The following is a 20,680-nucleotide window of genomic DNA, read 5'->3' as shown; positions in this document are numbered from 1 at the left end:
TGGTCCACAGGAGCCACCCAATCCAGATCCAGGTGGAAGTGAATCCACAACCTGATTGGCCTACAGGAGAATCCCGGAATTAGCCAATCACGTGGGACCCATTGTGTAAATAATGTGTATAAAGGAGACATTCTGGGGGAACTTCCATTCCTCCTCACCACTATGAGCTGAATAAAGAGCATGAAATCCACTCTTGACTCCGAGTATATTTCAACAACTTTCGGGGTGTCCTGGTTTTTACTTTTTGAAATACGGCAACCCTAATTTTGGGCTAGGTTGGTGAAGACTGGCTTTTGGAACAGGGTGACCCTGGCTAAAAAATATGGCATAACCTTCTGTTTGGTTCTTGTCACTCCTCCGGTGGGGTGCCCTTTTATGGTTTGCCTCAGGGGCAAATATGTATTGTGCCATCCCTGTGTGAAACATTATATGGTACATCACTTTGAATGTTGTGTATAGTTTTGGTCACTGCATTTTAAAAAGGGTATTGGGAGGGCTGTAAAGGTGCAGAAATGTGCATGCAAAATGGAGTCATTTCCCTTTGGGGAACAGTAAACAATGTTTGGTGCTTTTTAGTTTAGAAAAATGTCAAGTATGTGGGGGACATGATTCAGGTTTAGAAAACAATGCATGATGAGCAGAAAGTGGACAGAGACATTTTTCTTATCTCATAATGTTAGTACCAATGGGGTCACCCAATGAAGCTGAATGGCGGGAGACTCAGGACAGTGCCAAAGTGGGGCAACAGATGCCAGGGACATCAACGGAAGGTGAACATTGTAAGATTCAGGATAGACAGAAGGGAGTCTTTGTTCACACAGCAGCACATAGTTAAACTATGGAATTTGCTTCTGCAAGTTGCAGCGATGGCCACAAACTTGGATGGCTTTACAGACGTTGAGACAATTTTGTGGAGGATAAGGCTGTCCCTGGCAACTAGCCACAATGGCTATGTTCTGCCTCCACTGTTGGAGTCAGCATGCCTCTGAACACTAGTTGCTGGGAATTCCAAGAGGTATCTTGTTGGCCATGGTGGAAAACTGGATGGGTAGATTTTTGTCTGATCCACCCAGGCTTAATCCAGGGATTAAGAGCAGTCAAGAGTTAGGCAATCGATCTAAGAACAGGAGGTGGGAACAAGAATTAACCAACTGGGCATGGAGATACACAGCCAAATAGACCTATCCCATAATCAGCCATTACTGTGAAATATTTATACCTAGCCAGGATAATCAAGGGCAAATCAGTACCGAATGGTGGCAGCAAGCAGTGGAGGAAGATGGAACAAAGGTTATGTACACAGCATTATATTTAAAGGACACTTCTTCCCCTAAAGAATCCTGGGTGTTTTCCCCTCATGGAGCTACAATTTCAAGCACCTTAAACTACAGTTTTCAATATTCTTTGGGGGAAAGTAAAATACATGCATGGTGTGCACACAGCCAAAGACACCTGCAGGCTCATAGAGGGGCATCTTCGTGGCAATGGCATCCTAGCCCTCTGAATGTCAGGGTCTAGGTTTTGAGAAGCACCACCTCTCACACTTCCTGCATTCAGAGAAAATAAATTGGGTATTATTCAACAAGAATGTTTAAGCCTCATGTTCATATTCATCACATCCCCGATTACTAAACTCTGATCTTGCAAAGCTTATCTTGGGTTACTGATTGCTAAGAATTCTGGTTTGATCAAGCAGCTAAGCTTCGTGAAGCTTCCGGTGCTCACTGCTCAGATACAGCAGAATCCACGTTGCTTTTCCACTGAAATTTGACAAAGTGTTAACAAAACAAAAAGCTATTTCCTGCAACATGATATGCCATGTGTTGTGCTGCATTCGATCAGAACATGAAAAAGACGCTGGACTTGTGTAAACAACTTGCTCTTTACACCACCATCCCATAATATAATCCAGCTCCTGACAGCTGCAGTTCGCTACCAAAGCAGAGTAAACATGAACCATTTGACTATTCATCAAGTAGATGGTTTCAGCTGAAAGATAATGTTATTGAGCACAAATTGGCAAATACCCCCCTTTACTTATAGATCTGAAATTCTGCATAGGTGAATTTGAATTCTGAGATGCTGTCAAATTTTGAAGTGTACATTTCATTTCAGCTCTTTTTTTTTAGAGAGAGAGAGAATAAGGCAAGGAGCAAGAGTCTTCCCCCACCTTCCTATGCAAAATATATTAAGATTTAAAAATATATATAACAATAAATTATACTAAAAATGAAAGAGAAGAAACCTAACTAAAATTAGAACAAAAATTAAAAGTTTTGAAAAACTCCCTTTGGAAGAGGCTTCTAAAAATTGAATGATGTTGTTAATTGTTAAAGGTAAGGTCTCAGGTAAGCAGGCTTCTATGCTATAGTGTACTTAGCAGAATGGTTCAACTAGCCCTTACAGGGGAGTCTCTTGGCTAGCCAATCCTCTGTGGAACATTTAGTTCAAAAAGGGTCTCTGTAAGCAATTGAGTTACAAATGCTGAATAGAAATTCTAAGAATAATCTAAGCAAACAGTTTTGAACAGGTCCCATCATCTTTAAGCAGTCAAGCACTTGAGGAATTTTATGTTAAAACACTCTACTGCAAAAGCATTTAATTTTTTATCAGTAAAAGAACACCCCATTTATTTTATTTTTATTTTGCCCTCCCCTGCTTCTTTCTTCTGAAGTATCCTTTTGGTCCAGTGAAAGAGCCTTTTCATGGTGTTCCTCGCCGGCCATGCAAATTGCATCTAAACAGACATCAAAGGATTTGCATCTACGCAAATCCCAGGCAAGCCATTTCAGAGGCATTGCCCCAAATTGTGGAGAAGGCCATTTCCGTCTGGCTCAGAATCAAGCTTGACCAGGAGCAGCCCTTTGCAGTGGCTTCATTTGCAGATCGGAGCTCATGAAGGTTGATCATCCCGCCGTAAAGTCCTGTCGAATACAGAGGTGGAAGTGATCATTTTTCGCCATGGAAACGGGTAGGTGTCATCGACGGCACACTCTCTTGATGAAAGTCGTGTGATGATTGTTACACAAAAGATCAGTTATTGACAATGGAAAACATACATATTTACGTATGTATTTCTATAGACACAAGACAGAAAATGGGGCCCCAGACTGGGGTGATGCCTTTGAAGGACAGGTCCATGGAGAAGTTAGGAGCCTGATCATTTCATTCTTAATAGGGTAGCCTCAGGCAAGAAACTAGCCCTCAGGCTTAGTCCTATAAGAACAGTATGGTAATGATGTCAATCTTTCCTACAGGGTTGTTATAGGGATTACTAAGATAATGGTACATTTTGGACAAATGTACAGTGGCTTAATAAGCTGAGATTTCCACTTTTGCCTATGCATGTAGCCCTTTTCTTCTGCCTCTGCAGCCTGAACCAAACGTGGACATCTTCAATTAAACATAGTTTCCTCTTTTGTCCAAACTAGGAAACTGTGATTACCAACTTCAAGATTTTAAACCATGGTTTGAGATCCCGTCTTGTCCTAACCATAGTTTCTTTATCTGGACAAAATGAGAAACTGTGGTTAGCTGTAAATTTCTGCAGTTCATTTAGGTACAACACACAGAGAAGAGGGGAGAGGTCATGTATGTAAGCAAAAGGTTCCTGTCTGCACATTTCAGCCTATTAATCCAATGTATGGTTGTTGAAATGCAGCCAATGTATTGTGTGAAGCATTTGAAAATGTGTTATGTAAATTCTACCTAGTATTTATTTATTTAGCAAAATTTATATGTTGCTTGATTGTAACAAACCTCTAAGTGATTTAGAAGAATAAAACATTATCATTATCAAGAAAAAGCAGTCACTGAACATTTGGCAGACTGGAACCCACTAACTACGCACACAGGTTTATAACAAAATCTGACACATTAATCTTCTGTTTCGGGGGGAGGAGATGGAAATGGGGGAAACTTAATGTTTTGTTCATATTTTGTTGAAAATCAATAAAAAAATCAATAAAAATCTTTTATAAGAAAAAATTAAAAGTCAATCAAAACCAGGTATTAATTTTTTTCAAAAGATAATTAAAATCAACACCAATATAAAGATAGATTAAAGCATATGTGATATTTTCTACATGTCTCTGGATAGGTTGCCTAAACAAAAATGTTTTAAGCAGGCGCCAAAAAGAAGAAAGCGAAGGTGCCTGATTTCAATAGGCAGGGAGTTTCAGAGTTTAGCTGTTGCCACACTAAAAGATCAATTTCTTACAAGTGTGGAACAAATATTATTTGGCACCAGTAACAGTCGCAGTTCAGCGGATCAAAGTGGTTGAGTGGGCATATATGGAGTAAGGGAATCCTGCAAATAAATGGTCATCTTCTTGATAGCTCAATTGGTTAGAGCATGGTGCTGATAACACCAAGGTCACAGGTTCGATTCCCATATGGGACAGCTGAATATTCTTGCTTTGAACTAGATGATCCTTGGGGGTCCCTTCCAATTCTACAGTTCTGTGGTCTTTTGTGCCAACTAGGAGTGGGTGGTGGCGATTACCTGGCCTCCTATTACTAACAATGCCATGGCTTATCAGGAGGGGAAGGGATGAGTTTGCAGTGGTCCTAATGCACCTACAGAGGCACTGGATTGACTCTGCTGTGTGTTTGCACTGTGCCAATTTCGGTAAACTCAGCTCCACCACTGACTGCTACTGGTACTGACCTTGTACATATTACAAGAATCTTATTAGATTACTCTGGGGTCTCACTGGGCACTCAACACAACAACAAGGTGCTTCCGGGTGCGTGTTTATTGTGAGATTGGCACTCCTCATGCACACAAGTTTTTTGCAATGATGTAATTGGCATCAAAACACCAGTCAATTAAAAATAAATAAAATCCTTATGTAATCCTGATTTACTCTTTCTGGGCGATATCCAAAAATTAAAAAAAAAACTCTGTTGCCAAAAACCTGACTGAAACATTTCAGTGACTCATTTACAAATCAAACCCTCATCTGGAAGGGTATGGCTCCAGTTATTAGCTTAGGGTGGTAGCAGCGTTGACCAAGTCTGCAGAGGTTCAGGGCATTTGATGTCTACAAATATATGCTTGCCTTTCCTAGGTATTGGTGCCAGAAGCTACCTGTGCTATAAAAGAAAAAGTAACATTTATTCCCAGTTTTTAAATATAACCAGGGCTTTTTCTTCAGCCGGAGCTCAGCACTGGCACCTCTTTTTCTAGAAAAATAGCACTGAATATTACATATAATAAAGAAAAAAGCAGAGCAATTCAAACATACCCTTTTCAAATCCATAAGCCTGCCTTTGCCAACTTGGGATCTTGAGATATTTTGGACTATGACTCCCATTAGCCCCAGGCAGCATGGTCATTCTAGCTAGGGCTGATGGGAATTGTAGTTCAAGATGGCTGAAGAGTACCATGTTGAGGAAGGCCACTTTAGCTTAAAGAACAAACCATTTAAATCTCTGAATAGTATTGGTGGTAGTAGGGTAGGTGAACCTTGTTCCTAAGGCTGTGTGCAGTTCACAGACTGCTATTATTATTATTATTCCCCTTCCAACATATATAAACACATAATGAAACATTAAACATTAAAAAACTTCTCAATGCAGGGCTGCCTTCAGACATCTTCTGGAGGTTGTATAGTTACTTATCTCCTTGGCTCAGGGCTCACAGTACTCCATACCCTCCCAACATTTCTCTGGTGAAAATAAGGATGTCCTAAGTAAAAGCGGGACATTCCAGGATCAAATCAGAAACCAGGACAGCTTCTGTAAATCCGGGACTGTCCCTGGAAAAGAGAGACACTTGAAAGGTCTGACAGCCTAAGCAAGAAATTGGAGAAAGCTAGAAACAAGATGGTCAGCTTCTTTTTTCTTGTAGGTGATCTCAGGGCTCGTCCAGACCTCCGCCTAATGTGAGCTTTGAACCCCTGATACCTCCTTTAATTTACCCTCATCTGTGAGATGTTCTCCTCTAAACACTTCTGTCCCACACTTTGTCCTGCTTAAAGCTGCAGACTCCTTATATGCAATCGACATAGCTCTCCTACAGTGGTGCCTCGCAAGATGAAATTAATTCGTTCCGCGAGTTTGTCTAGCGAATTTTTCGTCTTGCGAAGCACGGTGTCGGAAAAGTTTTGGAAAAGCTTCAAAAATCACCAAAAACCTCAAAAAAGGCTACCACACCGCGTTCTATGAGTTGCTCCTCGAAGTCAAGTTGCAACTGTATTAACGGTGTTAAGAAAAAGGAAACAAACTTGCAAAAAACGCAAGACGTTTTCATCTTGCGAAGCAAGCCCATAGGGAAATTCGTCTTGCGAAGCAGCTCAAAAACCGCAAAACCCTTTCGTCTAGCGAGTTTTTCGTCTTGTGAGGCATTCGTCTTGCGGGGCACCACTGTATTTGGATTTTCAAAGCATAGGGAGACTCTGGATTTAAGGAGGAGAAAGAGCAGGGCAACAGTAGTTGGAGGAGAATGCCGCACGGATGATGAAGAGGAATTAAACGAGGCCCAAGGGGTTCACAATCCACATTCAGCCAAGATATGGATAGGCCCCCATTCTTGGGAGGTGGAGGAGCTTCTGTTGAAGCTCCATCCCTTCCTAGCAAAACTAATCTGGCTGTCGCAATCCAGGTGAAACAAAAGCTCCAAATGCAAACCCACAAAAGGTCCGAATTTTGGAACAGCAAACCAGCACTGGAAAAGATCAAACAATTCCCCCACAGGGCATGAATGTTTGTTTTAGCTCAGGAAATGCTCATCTTTGTTGTTTTCTAAAGGATTAAGCAGAGCACCACGCTCCCACCTGTAACATTTGACTAAAAGCTCTCCCCAACCTGGTGCAGGCTTCCATCACAGGTGCAGGTTCTTTCCAATGGGGCAAATGGAAGAAAAGAGATCCTGTCTCATTATCCTGGGCTGGCTGGCACAGGGATGGGCCCTCTGAAAAAGGTCGGAAACATACAAACAAATAGCCAGTTTAAAGGCACAACTCAAGAGACATAATGAAGTGAACAATGGGCATTTTTGCGAGTGCGAAACAAAATCCTTTGTTGCAAAGGGCTGGCACACGGTTCTCTGCACAAGGGGCAGTTGTTTGTAGGAAGAGGCTGCACCACTTAGCCAAGCTGAATGTTTTATTCATAGCACTAGAAATCACGGACATCCAGTGAACCCGAATGTTAGAGGATTTAGAACAGACAAAATAAAACCCTTCTTCACACAGTGGAACTCACTTCCACAAGAGGGTACCGACAGCCACCAAACTGGAGGGCTTTATTTATTTTAATTTTTCCCCAAATTTTTTTATTGGTTCCCCAAATTTATAACAAACAAAAAACACCAAAAACAAACATACAAACATTTATCCTAGCTATAACAGTTCCACTTTTCTTAACATTGTTGGGTGACTTCCTCGAATCCCCCTGGCTGAGTTTCCATATAAATACTTGTAGCAGTTTTCCAAAACTATTTTCACATAAAATTTGCTTAGTCAATTAACATCTTTCTTTCTTTTCATTTAAACTTTTAACATAGTATTCTACACCATCACATATTTAAATCCTAGGCCTATCTGGTACTCGCAAGTAATTTTATTTAAGTTATCTTAAAATATTTAGCTAAGTAATCTTTGAATTTCTTCCATTCCTCTTGGTACTCCTCCTCCTTCTGGTCGCGGACTCTTCCGGTCAGGTCGGTTAACTGGAGGGCTTTAAAAGAGTCTTAGACAAATTCAGTGGCTACTAGACACAATCCCCAAAGGTGGCTGGAAACTGCAGGAGGGGTGTATGCTCTTGTGCTCAGGGATGCTTAAGGGTTTCCCATGGGCATCTGGTTGGCCATTGTGAGAACAAGATGCTGAACTAAAAGAGCTCTGGCCTGCTTCAGTGGGCTCTTTTGTTATTATTACTATTATTGTTGTTTAGTCATTTAGTCGTGTCCGACTCTTCGTGACCCCATGGACCAGAGCACGCCAGGCACTCCTGTCTTCCACTGCCTCCCGCAGTTTGGTCAAACTCATGCTGGTAGCTTTGAGAACACTGTCCAACCATCTCGTCCTCCGTCGTCCCCTTCTCCTTGTGCCCTCCATCTTTCCCAACATCAGGGTCTTTTCCAGGGAGTCTTCTCTTCTCATGAGGTGGCCAAAGTATTGGAGCCTCAGCTTCAGGATCTGTCCTTCCAGTGAGCACTAAGGGCTGATTTCCTTAAGAATGGAGAGGTTTGATCTTCTTGCAGTCCATGGGACTCTCAAGAGTCTCCTCCAGCACCATAATTCAAAAGCATCAATTCTTCGGCGATCAGCCTTCTTTATGGTCCAGCTCTCACTTCCATACATCACTACTGGGAAAACCATTATTACTATTATTACTATTAGTATTTATTAAATTTGTATACTGCCCTATAACCGTCAGTCTCAGGGTGGTTCACAACACAATTGTTACAGTATACAAAGCACAAAATACATAATCAAAATAATCAAAACACAAAATACATAATCAAAATAATCAAAAGAAAAAGGCAGGCTCTTATCATGTTCATATTAGTTTCTGACTCCCACTGTTTTAAGAATAGCTACAAGAAAAGGCACCCCATCTAAATTAGATTGCTGAAGCAAAGAAAGTTTGTGGGGAAACCAGAACTGAATTTGTGTGTGAAAGGACCATGAGATGAGTTCTGGTCCTGAAAGCAAATTGCTGGGCTAAGTATGTGCACAGAGTATGGATGGGGGAGAAATCCAATATTGTTTGCATTTTAAAGAGACCCTACTAATTTAATCTCAGATCAATACATGAACCGAAACATAGCTATCCTCTGAAATTTGCAGTTGTCCAACCATTGTGTGCAAAAATGCATATAGGAAGGGAACAGTATGCATAAAAATATGTGCATTTGCGAAAACAATGTACCGAAGTACATTATATTAGGGGAAATAGTTGTAAAATGTGTATATTAGCCAAAATCGCACACAGGATGTTTATCGGAGAAAATTCACACTAAAATGCTGACAAATTTTCAGGAGGACTTTAAAAAAACAAAAATGCAAATTGCTGCAGAAATGTAAAGAACCAAATTTAAGAATGCAAAAAAGAGAAACCAAAACTGACAGACTCCTCCATCCCTACATCTGCTTTCTTTGGGGAAAAGGCTGTGCTGGCTGCAGCTTTTGGAAGCTGTAGTGCAAAACATCTGTAGGGCATCAGTTTGTTGGAGGCTGCATTGATCTCTGCCCTTCAGTCCACCAAAATCCATCAGGCTTCACCCCCTATGTTACCAAAACCGCCCAGGCTTCGTCCCTGTCCCTGTCCCTGCCCATTGATCAGGGAGTGGCATCTATAGCATTGCCTTGTTTTATCCTCACAACGACCCTGCATAGTAGACTGGACTACCTAGTGAATAACCTGGCTGAGTGGAGAACGTGTGGGCCTCCTCACTGATTAAGCATTGGGCTCAGAATGAAGTCCCTTTTGGGTGTCCTCCTCCCCGCTCACGCTTCTTTCTTTGGTTCAGTCCCTGCAGACTACGGTAAGCGGGTTTACCAAGGAGTCCGGGTCAAGCACACGGTGAAGGACCTGCTGGCTGAAAAGCGTTCAAGGCAGACCAGCAGCTCACGGCTGAATGTAAGTGCATGTTGAAGAGTGCAGCGTGATCTGGAGCAAGGATGCTGAACTGTAGGCCTGGGAGCCAAATGTCTATCTGGCCCTCAGGACTCTCCCCAGGCCTCTAAGCCCCACACTGGCCCTGTGCCCTTTGCCTTGCATTTGCTTGGATGAAGGATGGGGAGATGGAGGTGTGTGTGCCTTGCATGGTTGCAGAAACCTCTGGCTTGCGTGTGGCTGGAATGTATCCAGCCATTGCACAGAGGTAAAAGTCACATCCATTGCTGTGACTCTGGCCTCACCCATGTCAAGGCTCTTCCCAGACAAAGGAATGCATGCACACAGCATATAGTTAAGTATTTATTGTCAAATATAACACTTCTGCAGCTCTGCAGACCTACGCACACCAGGTCCATGCTCCATGGAGCGGTTGCATCAACAGGAGACTACTCCCCCTTAACCAGTTTATGTATCTTCTCCCGATGGGCTGCACATACGCAAGCAGAGACTGTGCCTGCGTGGAAACTTCCTCTGCTCATCCCTTTTCATTCCCTTGCTGGTTCTGGGAGACAGGGGTGCAGAAGAGGGTGGGGAAGCACCTGGCCTTTCATTTGCCTGACCTGCCTCTTCCTCCGACCCATCCCGTGCTCCACTCTCCATCTCTGAAGCGTTCCCTGCCTCTGATTCTTCCCTACTGGCTAGTACAGGTCCCCACAAACCTTTGCATCCCTCTTTTGAGTCTAGACTCCAGCTAGTCCTGTCCTGTCCTGACCAGCTAGTCTTGCTGGTCCCTGATATCTTTGGAAGTATGAAAGAGGTACTGTACATACAGAAAGATCTCAAAATGTGCACTAATGCCAAAAGCTGGGTAATGATCAGTGCCAGTGGCGTAGCGTGGGTTGTCAGCACCCGGGGCAAGGCAAGTAATTTGTGCCCCCTAACCCATGGATTTATGCCCCCTAACCCGTGGATTTGCACCCCCTAACCCTAACCCCCAGATGTTGCGCCCGGTGCGGCCGCCCCCCCCTGCACCCCCCACGCTACGCCACTGATCAGTGCTGGTCTGCCTGCAAACCAGCAAAGCCACAGAACAAAGCTGAAACCTCTTTGGCTCTTTCGAATTGCCCTTTGCAGACTCTGGATCACAAGTGTTCCCCAGATGTTTTCCAAATGCTCAGAGATTTCCCAGATATCTGAAATCTGTATTTGATGTTCAATGGTATTTGATTTCAGCATTTGACAGTTGAATTATGGCAGCATTTGACAACTGACATGCGGTGGTGTTTCATACCTTACATTGATGGATGTCTCATACTTGATGTTGATGTTTCATACTTGATACTGATGGCACAAATAGCATTTAGTCATCTGGCATCATGCAATGGCATACGGAATGCGACAGTATTTAGTATGTGACCACCTCTTAGGGGGTTTCATATTTGAGGGCTGACAAAACAACGATGAGTTGCCAGCAAAGCCACATGTCTTTCAAGTCTTGGGTAAAAGTTCACCTTCGAAAATGTGAAGAGGATTTAAAGATAGAGATACAGATCCAAAATCTGAATGACAAAATCAAGCTTAGAAGTTAGAACTATCCTGCAAGGTAGGTCTCCACATTTTGCAGATGTGGAGCTGAGGTTAGGCATGTCAGAGAATTTGGAAGGAAATGGTTGTATACCTGTATACATTGTTCAGCCTGGCCACTGGGGTCCAGCTCCGAGGGCCTTCTGGCAGTTCTCTCACTGTGAGAAGTGAGGTTACAGGGAAACCAGGCAGAAGGCCTTCTCGGTAGTGGTGCCTGCCCTGTGGAACGCCCTCTCATCAGATGTCGAGGAAATAAACAACTCTCTGACTTTTATAAGACATCTGAAGACAGCCCTGTATAGGGAAGTTTTTAACGTATGATGTTTTACTGTGTTTGATTTTTTAATTTGCTGGAAGCTGCTCAAAGTGGCTGGCCCAACCCAGTCAGATGGGCAGCATATAAATAATAAATTGTTGTTGTTGTTGTTGTTGTTGTTGTTGTTGTTATTGGAAATTGCCAAAGTTTGCTTATTTGGCGCATGTCTGGAGCAGAAATAAATCCATAATGTTATGAGTATTACTGTTGCTGTTGATTCAGTTTGATAAAATACGTAACAGATGACATACTCCATTTGCATTATGCTTCCTTTGCACAGGAATGAACGGGGTGGAATAATGTTAATGGAAACATAATTTACGCAGTTAATCATCTCAGTTATGTATACTCGCTACAGGGGGCAATGAGGTGAATAGGGTGGTTCTTGGTGGCAGGTGAACCGTGGCTGAAGGGAAACAGTGCTGCATATGATGGACACAGGGCAAGACAGAAAACAATGCCTTCTTGCATCCCTAGCTGAGGCTGAGAGAATAACAGCTCGCCTAAGGATGCTGAGTGGGTGGCTGTAGGGCATCAGCAAACAGTGAACCAAAGACCTCTTGGTTCACAGCCAGATCTGCCTCTCAGAGTCAATACACTCCAGCAGCTATCAATGGGTCCATTCAACCCAATCCAAAAGCTACAGTGTGGGAACAAACTTCCTTGTTTGCACAGAGCCCAGGCGGCACTCTGGTCAGTGTTGTCACAGTTGTCGCAAAACAGATACTATAACCCTGAAAGCAAACAGCAGGTGAGTGGGGGTGATTCGGGCCAGCTGATGAGGAAGGAGTTTGCCTTTCCTTGGAACTGATATCTAGTGCACCCAAAACTCTGATTTGCCAAAGCAAAACAAAAACAAAACTTTTCATGGGCAGATGATTCTAGACCTGTCTGTGGAGAAAGAGGGTGGAGTTCAGCAGATGGCCTCTTGTCTAAATGAACCATCAACACTGTTGGGATTTTGAAGGCCTGGCTCTTACCTGACAATCACCAGAGGCACAATTTGCATGGTGATGATATATGCACTGTTTGCATTTTTTATTTCCCAGGAGAGTAGACTTGGGCTTCATGTGTGCCGTGGATCAACAGGGGTTAGCCAGGGGCAGTGGTGTAGCATGTGTTGCCCGCACCCGGGGCAAGGCAAGTATCCTTGGCTCCACCTGCCAATAGGCTGCAACAGATGGGCAAAGGCTCGGCGAGCTACCTGAGTGGCAGCCGCAGCACCCTATGAGTGTTGAGTACGGCAGAGAGCGGGATGGGAGATAGGTTGGGAGCCAGTATCATTCTAAAGCACCATAGCAACCAGCCTTTTCCCAGATCCTCTCCTCTGTCAGCCGGGAGATTTTCTGTGTGATGGGGAGGGCACACTATTTTTAAAAATTTTCATTACTTCTTTCTTCTGAAATTTTGTGCTCCTAATAATTTTGTGCCCACGGCAACTGCCCCTGTGGCCCCACCCATGATATGCCAGTGGACAGGGGATTCATTTAGGAAAAGCAGTCCCTTACAAAACGCCACTCACATTGCAGGCCACACATTCTCCTCCTCCTCCTCCATATCTGGCCCGTTCTGCACATCTCTGGCTCTGTGCATCTTTTTCTTTTGGAAATGGGACTTGATAGTATAAAACTATCAACTAAAAAGGGTTTCCCCACTGTAAACCCTTCAGGACAAGCACCTGTTGCCCCTTCATAGTTTGTAAAGCAGCAGCAATGACAATATCCTATCGTCTCCTTCCAACTGTAAACTCAGTGGGTGAGTGCCAACTGCCGTATAGTTAGGGATGGGTGAACCTGTCAAATTCAGTTTTTTATTTTTCCAAATTTAAGTTCAGTTTTCCATATCTCCGCGTTATTTTGAGAATCTTTTTTACAAGGTCTTCATGAAAATTCATCAGCATTTCAGTGCAAAAATTTTCCTAATACGCACACAAACACCCCCCTCTTTGTATGTAATTTTGCCGAATACAGTGGTACCTCAGATTAAGTAAATTCATTCCGGAGGTCCGTTCTTAACCTGAAACAGTTCTTAACCTGAAGCACCACTTTAGCTAATGGGGCCTCCTGCTGCTGCTGGGCAATTTCTGTTCTCATCCTGAAGCAAAGTTCTTAACCCGAGGTACTATTTCTGGGTTAGCAGATTCTGTAACCTGAAGCATCTGTAACCTGAAGTGTATGTAACCTGAGGTACCACTGTACACACATTTTTGCAAAGCGATGTCCCCAAATATAAAGCATTTTTGTATGTTATCTGCACCAGCATATGTATTTTTTGGCACCCCCCCTCCCCAATGGAGACATTACTAGGCTGGAGAACAGCATTGTGACATTTGGAGAATTGTGAATTCTCAAGTATGGCTGCGTTTCCATTCACCTACTGATTTAGGAAGTGCCAATTTGGAGGATTTGCCTCAAAATGCAAACTTGATTGAATTTCCCATCTTTCTCCACTTGTAGCCAAAACTGGGAAAAGCAAGAGGAATGTACCAGCATGTTCAGGAGAACCCAGAAATTTGCAGTTCTAAAAATAAAAGAAGGGGAAACCTAAATCAAACAAACAAGCCCCAAAAGGAGAGGGCATGGCCAGTGGCCACGGAATGCTGTCTGTCTGTTTGGGGAATGAAGGAGAAAAATGGGAGATGGAATGAAGTTTCCTGAAAGGGGATATGGTTTCCCAGCTGGAATCCTGAACAGCAGCATTCAAGTCAGCAACATTCTGTTGCAGACCTCTACCTATTGATTATTTTATAATTTTACATTCTTATGATGTTTTAAGATTTTAACTGTACATTGCCATGATATTTTTCTTATGAGAAGGGCTTTTTTTCCAGCCAGAACTCACCGGAACTGAGTTCTGTCACTTCTTTGGTGCATTCCGGCACCTTTGTAGCATTGGGAGCCAGTGTGGTGTAGTGGTTAAGAGGGATAGACTCGTAATCTGGGGAACTGGGTTCGCTTCCCTGCTCCTCCACATGCAGCTGCTGGGTCACCTTGGGCTAGTCACACTTCTCTGAAGTCTCTCAGCCTCATTCACCTCACAGAATGTTTGTTGAGGGGGAGGAAAGGAAAGAAGAATGTTAGCTGCTTTGAGACTCCTTAGGGTAGTGATAAGGCAGGATATCAAATCCAAACTCTTCTTGTGGAGGCAGGAGAAGAAAAGCTTTTTTTAAAAAAGGTTCTCTCTCTAAAAGCTCAACCACTTGGGTTGGCCGTTATCCCGTTCCACCTCTTTTTCTAGGAAAAAAGCTCTGCTTATAAGTTACCATTTTGTAAATATTCTTATAAATTAAACAACACTTATTGTGCAGCCATTTGTGCTAGAATATCCCAGACATCACTAAATGCAAATCAGCGAGAATAATAACTATTTCTAGAATTTGCAAATGCTCCCTTTTAAACACTCAGGGAGATTCCAGACTCTCAATATTTTCAAATGGGATTCAATCACATACCAGCAAATTGAGGTTGTGCGGTTTTACTTTATAGGGAGCTTTTGTGCAACAAACCCACTTCCCCAAAAGATCGGACTTGTTCTGCAAAAAGGTGATACAACAAGGCACTGGAAAGTGTGGGAGAACACTTGCCTTGACACAACTGCAGATGATCTTTAAGAATTATTGGAGAACAGGTGGGGTCCCTGCAGACTGCAGGTGGGCAAATGTTGTCCACATCTTCAAAAGGGAGGGGGGGAGACCCAGGTAACTACTAACTGGTGAGCTTGGCAGTGATACTGGGAAAGGTCCTAGAACAGATAATTCAACAGTCGGTCTGTGAGCACTTAGGAAAGGATGCTGTGATTACTAAGATGCAGAATAGGTTTCTCAAAAACAAGTCATGCCAGACGAACTTCATTTTTAAAAAATGGAGTTACAAGCTTGATGGATCAGAGGAATACTGTGAACGTAGTGTACAGTGGTACCTCGGATTAAGAACTTAATTCGTTCTGGAGGTCCGTTCTTAACCTGAAACTGTTCTTAACCTGAAGCACCACTTTAGCTGATGGGGCCTCCCACTGCCGCCGTGCCACCGCCGCCGCACGATTTCTGTTCTCATCCTGAAGCAAAGTTCTTAACCCGAGCTACTATTTCTGGGTTAGCAGAGTCTGTAACCTGAAGCATCTGTAACCCAAGGTACCACTGTATCTTGGTATCAAAAGCATCTTGATTTTAGTGAGGCTTTTGACAAAGGCCCCCTTGGTATTCTTGCAGAGAAGCTGGTAAAATCTGGACTGGATGAGATAAATGTTAGGTGGATTTGTAGCTGGTTGAATGACTGGACCCACCAGGTGGCTCCACACTGCCAGTGATTTTGAGGAGTCATTGGCTCCAGACATCCCTGCCCCAGTACTGAAGGTCCCTACCTTAGGGAGCTTGTATTGCTGGAGAGCTCCTGCCAGCCAGAGCCAATAATACTCATCTAGGTGGACCAGTGTTTTGAGTCAGTGGAAGGCGGCTTGGTAGGTAACCTAACAAGCCCCCTGGAGCGATGACATGAATCGGTTTTTCCAAAACAATCCCTGGGAAGGTGTCAGTTTCGAGTTGCTGATGGAATATTGCATCGCTTCCCCCCTGCCCTGTGGTTTGTAACTACGGCAAGATCCAATGAGCTCATTTCCATGGAAGAGCACATGGCCAGGTGGGAAGCTGAGCGTTGTTAACCCGAAGGAAGTCTTGACACTGGCAAATTTTAATTCAAATCCAAACCTCTAAATTTGGTTGCTTGCCATGTCAGGAACTTCCTATTTGCACTATGCAAACTGGAAGGCGGTTCAAGGCCAATGGGAGCACTTCCTACTCACTGCAGTAGTCTTGTTTTTAGTGGAGGATGGAGGTTTGGGTGAGAATGAAGTGGCCCAGTTTGTATTGAGAGAAGGGAGCTCTCATCAGCCTTTGCAAACCTAGTAGTGCCTTCCAGATGTTTTTGGACTGCAACTCCCACCAGCTCCAGCTACTTGGGGTACCAGGTTGGCATAGTTTGTCCTGCATTGTTGCCTTGTCACCAAGCTTATGCTAGCACTTCAAGCTTGCTTCACTGGCCCCAGAATTTCACTGGGATTCCCAAGGTATTACCCAGTCAAACCTGGTAAACGTGAGAGGGAAATGATTAAGATTTCAACACCCAGCTCTTTTTCCTTTCAGGGAAGTCTTGCCACAACACAGTCGTCATTTGTCCCACTGGCAGGTGAGTATATTCCTTCCTCCAAAAAGCCCATGGGGACATAGATGGGTTGTGCTGGTTTGTCTTTCTTGAAACAACTCAGTGAGCATGAGATGCCATAGACGTGTGTGTGTGTGTGTGTGTGTGTGTGTGTGTGTGGGAGAGAGAGAGAGAGAGAGAGAGAGAGAGAGAGAGAGAGAGAGACTGAGTGAATGAGTGACTGAGAGATAGTTAAATATCTCCCCCAAAAATCTCCTGGTCACGATTAGTGGGAGAGAAATAATTTTCAAGGCAATGCTAAGGAAGGGAAAGAGAAGGGTTAAAGTGATAGAGTTGATTTCTAAAGAAGCAAGATGGACCGTAGAGAAATCTGTGGCTTGCGCAATTTAGGAACTGACTATAGGGTATTCAACTAAGTTTTACTCAGAATAAAAAGATAAAGGTAAAGGTACCCCTGACCATTAGGTCCAGTCATGGACGACTCTGGGGTTGCGTGCTCATCTCGCTCTATAGGCCGAGGGAGCCGGCGTTTGTCCACAGACAGCCTCCGGGTCATGTGGCCAGCATGACTAAGCCATTTTTGGCGAACCAGAGCAGCGCACGGAAATGCTGTTTACCTTCCTGCCGCAGCGGTACCTATTTATCTACTTGCACTTTGACGTGCTTTCGAACTGCTAGGTTGGCAGGAGCAGGGACCGAGCAACGGGAGCTCACCCTGTCGTGGGGATTTGAACCACCAACCTTCCGATTGGCAAGCCCTAGGCTCAGTGGTTTAGACCACAGCACCACCCGTGTCCCCTTTACTCAGAGTAGATCTATTTAAATTAATGGACTGAACTTACTCATGCTCATTAATGGCAACTCTGAGTAAAACATAGCTGAATGCTGCTCAGAGCAATACAGGCAAGAATTGGCCACAACAGCTGTGCAATAGGCCATGGACCAGTGGATAATTGTATGGCTATTCAACTGAGTTTAGGGGGTCTAAAGCAACCTGGAAATTCTGAACTATGGGCAGGGTGGGAAACCATTAAAGCTGAAAGCTTTAGATGGGGGATGTTTTGAGCAGACACCCTGTGAAAAACGAGTGAACAAAGTGTGGCTAATTCATAATAAATGTGCAATGTGGAAGCAGCCTGAGCATTTCTTCATTCACAACGACTGTTTTTACCTCTATGCAAATGCAATCAATTGTTCATCTCAACCTTAATACAATTAATCAGCTGTGATTACTTTAATGGGATGGCAGCTCAAACGTTAGTGTGTGTATTGATATGCTGTGTCTATCCCCACGTCAACTCACTCCCTGTTGGCTTCTGGTGCTATGGTAACTGATTTCTCCACTGCCAATAGGTTCTTCTGCTATGTCTGGTTACTATGGCATCCGAAGATCCCTAATGGCAGATGCGGATTTACAAAACAATAAGCAGATCTCAAGTGACATCTACACTTCCTCCCTCATAGCAAAGCCATTTGCGTATGAATCACCGGCAGTTCAGGGATATCCTTCGCTTCTAGACACCCATTTCATTGACCAATATGCTGACCACCGAACTGCATCCGTCACCTCTGGAGCCTCGTCCCTCTTTAGCGCCTCGTCACCCTTGACGTCAGTCATGCCATCCTTCCCAAGTGACTCGGCACATTTTTTAAGTGTAAGTACATAAGATAGAACACACTAGGCCCATTAAGCTGGATCAAGCCCAAAGGCCCATCTAGTCCAGCCTCCTGTTCTCACAGTGGCCAACCTGGAGCCTGTGTGGTGTAGTGGTTAAGAGCGGTGGACTCGTAATCTGGGTTCGCTTCCCTGCTCCTCCACATGCAGCTGCTGGGTGGCCTTGGGCTAGTCACACTTCTCTGAAGTCTCTCAGCCTCACTCACCTCACAGAGTGTTTGTTGTGGGGGAGGAAGGGAAAGGAGAATGTTAGCCGCTTTGAGATTCCTTCGGGTAGTGATAAAGCGGCATATCAAATCCAAACTCTTCTTCTTCTTCTTCCTCTGGGGAACCCGCAAGCAGGACTTGATTGCAACAGGTTGCTCCCCACTTGAGATTCCCAGCAATCGGTCTCCAGAGGCATACTGCCTCGGACAGTGCAGGTAGAAAACAACCATCATGGCTAGTAGACACTGACCTACCTAGCAGATTCTTCTATCCAAGAGCTTAAGAAGAACCCTGGTGGATCAGGCCAAAAGCCAATCAATCAATCAAATTTATACCCTGCCCATCTGGCTGAGCCTCCCCAGCCACTCTGGGCGGCTCCCAACAGAATATTAAAATCACAACAAAACATCAAACATTAAAAACTTCCCTAAACAGGGCTGCCTTCAGATGTGTTTGAAAAGTCAGGTAGTTGTTTATTTCCTTGACATCTGATGGTAGGACACCAATACTGAGAAGGCCCTCTGCCTGGTTCCCTGTAACCTTACTTCTCACAGTGAGGGAACTGCCAGAAGGCCCTCAGAGATAGACCTCGGTGTCCAGGCTGAACGATGGGGATGGAGACGCTCCTACAGTTATACTGGACTGAGGCCGTGTAGGGCTTTAAAGGTCACACCAACACATTGAATTTGTGCTCGGAAACGTACTGGGGGCCAATGTAGGTCTTTCAGGACCGGTGTTATATGGTCTCGGCAGCCACTCCCAGTCACCAGTCTAGCTGTCGCATTCTGGATTAGTTGTAGTTTCCGGGTCACCTTCAAAGGTAGCCCCACGTAGAGCGCATTGCAGTAGTCTATCTAGTAACCATTCTGTTCTCACAGGGGCCAACCAGATTCCTGTTATGGGAAGCCCTTGTGCAGGACCCTGATGTGTCCCTGCAACAGTTAACTCTCTCATGTATGAGGGAAGGCCTTATCATGTCTCCCTGCCCAAGCTGCTACCTGTAACTCTGTAGGGAGGTTTGCTTCTCGATCCGCTTTGAAAACTCTAAGCTGTGGGCCGTTTTCTTCCTTGCAGAGAGACTCCTGGGAACAAGCCATGCCCGACAGCCTTGGCCAATCGGATGTGTGTCCTCCCGACTCCCTTCAAGCACCTTCCATCACTGCTGGCTGCCTCTCCTCTCATGAGCCGGGAGTTTCCTCCCAGTACAGAAATCCCAGCTGGAATTCACCCATCTCTGGGACTCAGTCCTACTCTTTCCATGCTCTGGATGACGTCCACTACGCAGCCGGCTACTCTGCTGCGTCTCCCTACCCATTCTCGTCTTTTATGTCCAGTGTGGCCAGTGACCTGACTCCCAAGATGCTCCAGACCTCTTCAGAGGAGTCTTCAGACACAGCCCCTCTCCCTGACAACAGCTCCCTCTGGCCAAAGGAAGATGGGAGCCCCCTTTGGGGGTCGTACGAATGTCGAAGGACTTACTAAACCAAAGAGACTCGTGACAGAGGGGCAAACATAAGCCCCTCTGGTTTTATTTAAAGAACTGCTTAAAGGGTTGGGACCATCTTGAGGGAGCCTTTGTGGTGTAGTGGTTGGAGTGTTGGCCTATGAACTGAGAGGTTCAAATCCCCACTCAGCCACGAAGCTTGTGGGGTGACCTTTGGCTCGTCACAATCTCTCAGCCCAACCTACCTCACAGGGTTGTTGTGAGGATAAAATGGAAGAGAACCATGCATGTCACATCGAGTACCTTGGAGGAACGGTGGGATATAAATGTAATCAATCTAAGAAGTGGGTGGACTTTAGGCTTAGGGGATCTGTTTTGGTTTTTGCTGCCAATATGCCAACTGGGGCCCAGTGCAAAATTGTGGCTCAACTGAGTGAGTATTCTTGAATTAAAAAAATCCTTCCAGTAGCACCTTAGAGACCAACTATGTTTGTTATTGGTATGAGCTTTCGTGTGCATGCACACTTCTTCAGATACCGAAAGCTCATACCAATAACAAACTTACTTGGTCTCTAAGGTGCTACTGGAATGAATTTTTTTTTAAAATTAGTTTTGACTATGGCAGACCAACACGGCTACCTACTTGTAACTATTCTTGAATAATTGAGGAACATGGTGCCCCTGGGCACATGCTGAAGCCAAGAATGCGTAATCAGTACTAGAGCCAA

At 44.4% G+C, this 20,680-nt stretch overlaps 1 protein-coding gene across 2 annotated transcripts; it reads left to right on the top strand.

Annotated features, from left to right (window-relative positions):
* Positions 1-2,885: 2,885 nt before the first annotated feature.
* Positions 2,886-20,452, top strand: POU2AF2 (POU class 2 homeobox associating factor 2). Of its 2 annotated transcripts, XM_083481167.1 has the most exons (5): positions 2,886-2,971; positions 9,482-9,591; positions 16,608-16,650; positions 17,980-18,281; positions 19,583-20,422. In XM_083481167.1, exons 1-5 carry the CDS (start codon positions 2,962-2,964, stop codon positions 19,988-19,990), a joined length of 873 nt encoding a protein of 290 aa, XP_083337293.1. In that variant the 5' UTR covers positions 2,886-2,961; the 3' UTR covers positions 19,991-20,422. The 2 variants fall into 2 exon arrangements, with proteins under 2 accessions (XP_083337293.1, XP_083337294.1); XM_083481168.1 differs by lacking the exon at positions 2,886-2,971 and having other exon boundaries at positions 9,275-9,591; positions 18,091-18,281; positions 19,583-20,452.
* The last annotated feature ends 228 nt before the right edge of the window (positions 20,453-20,680 follow it).

This window comes from Podarcis liolepis, assembly GCF_965112155.1.
Source record: "Podarcis liolepis genome assembly, chromosome: 16".
NCBI lineage: Eukaryota > Metazoa > Chordata > Lepidosauria > Squamata > Lacertidae > Podarcis > Podarcis liolepis.
The sequence above is the reverse complement of the archived record's forward strand: the minus strand, read 5'-3'. Positions and strand labels throughout refer to the sequence as shown.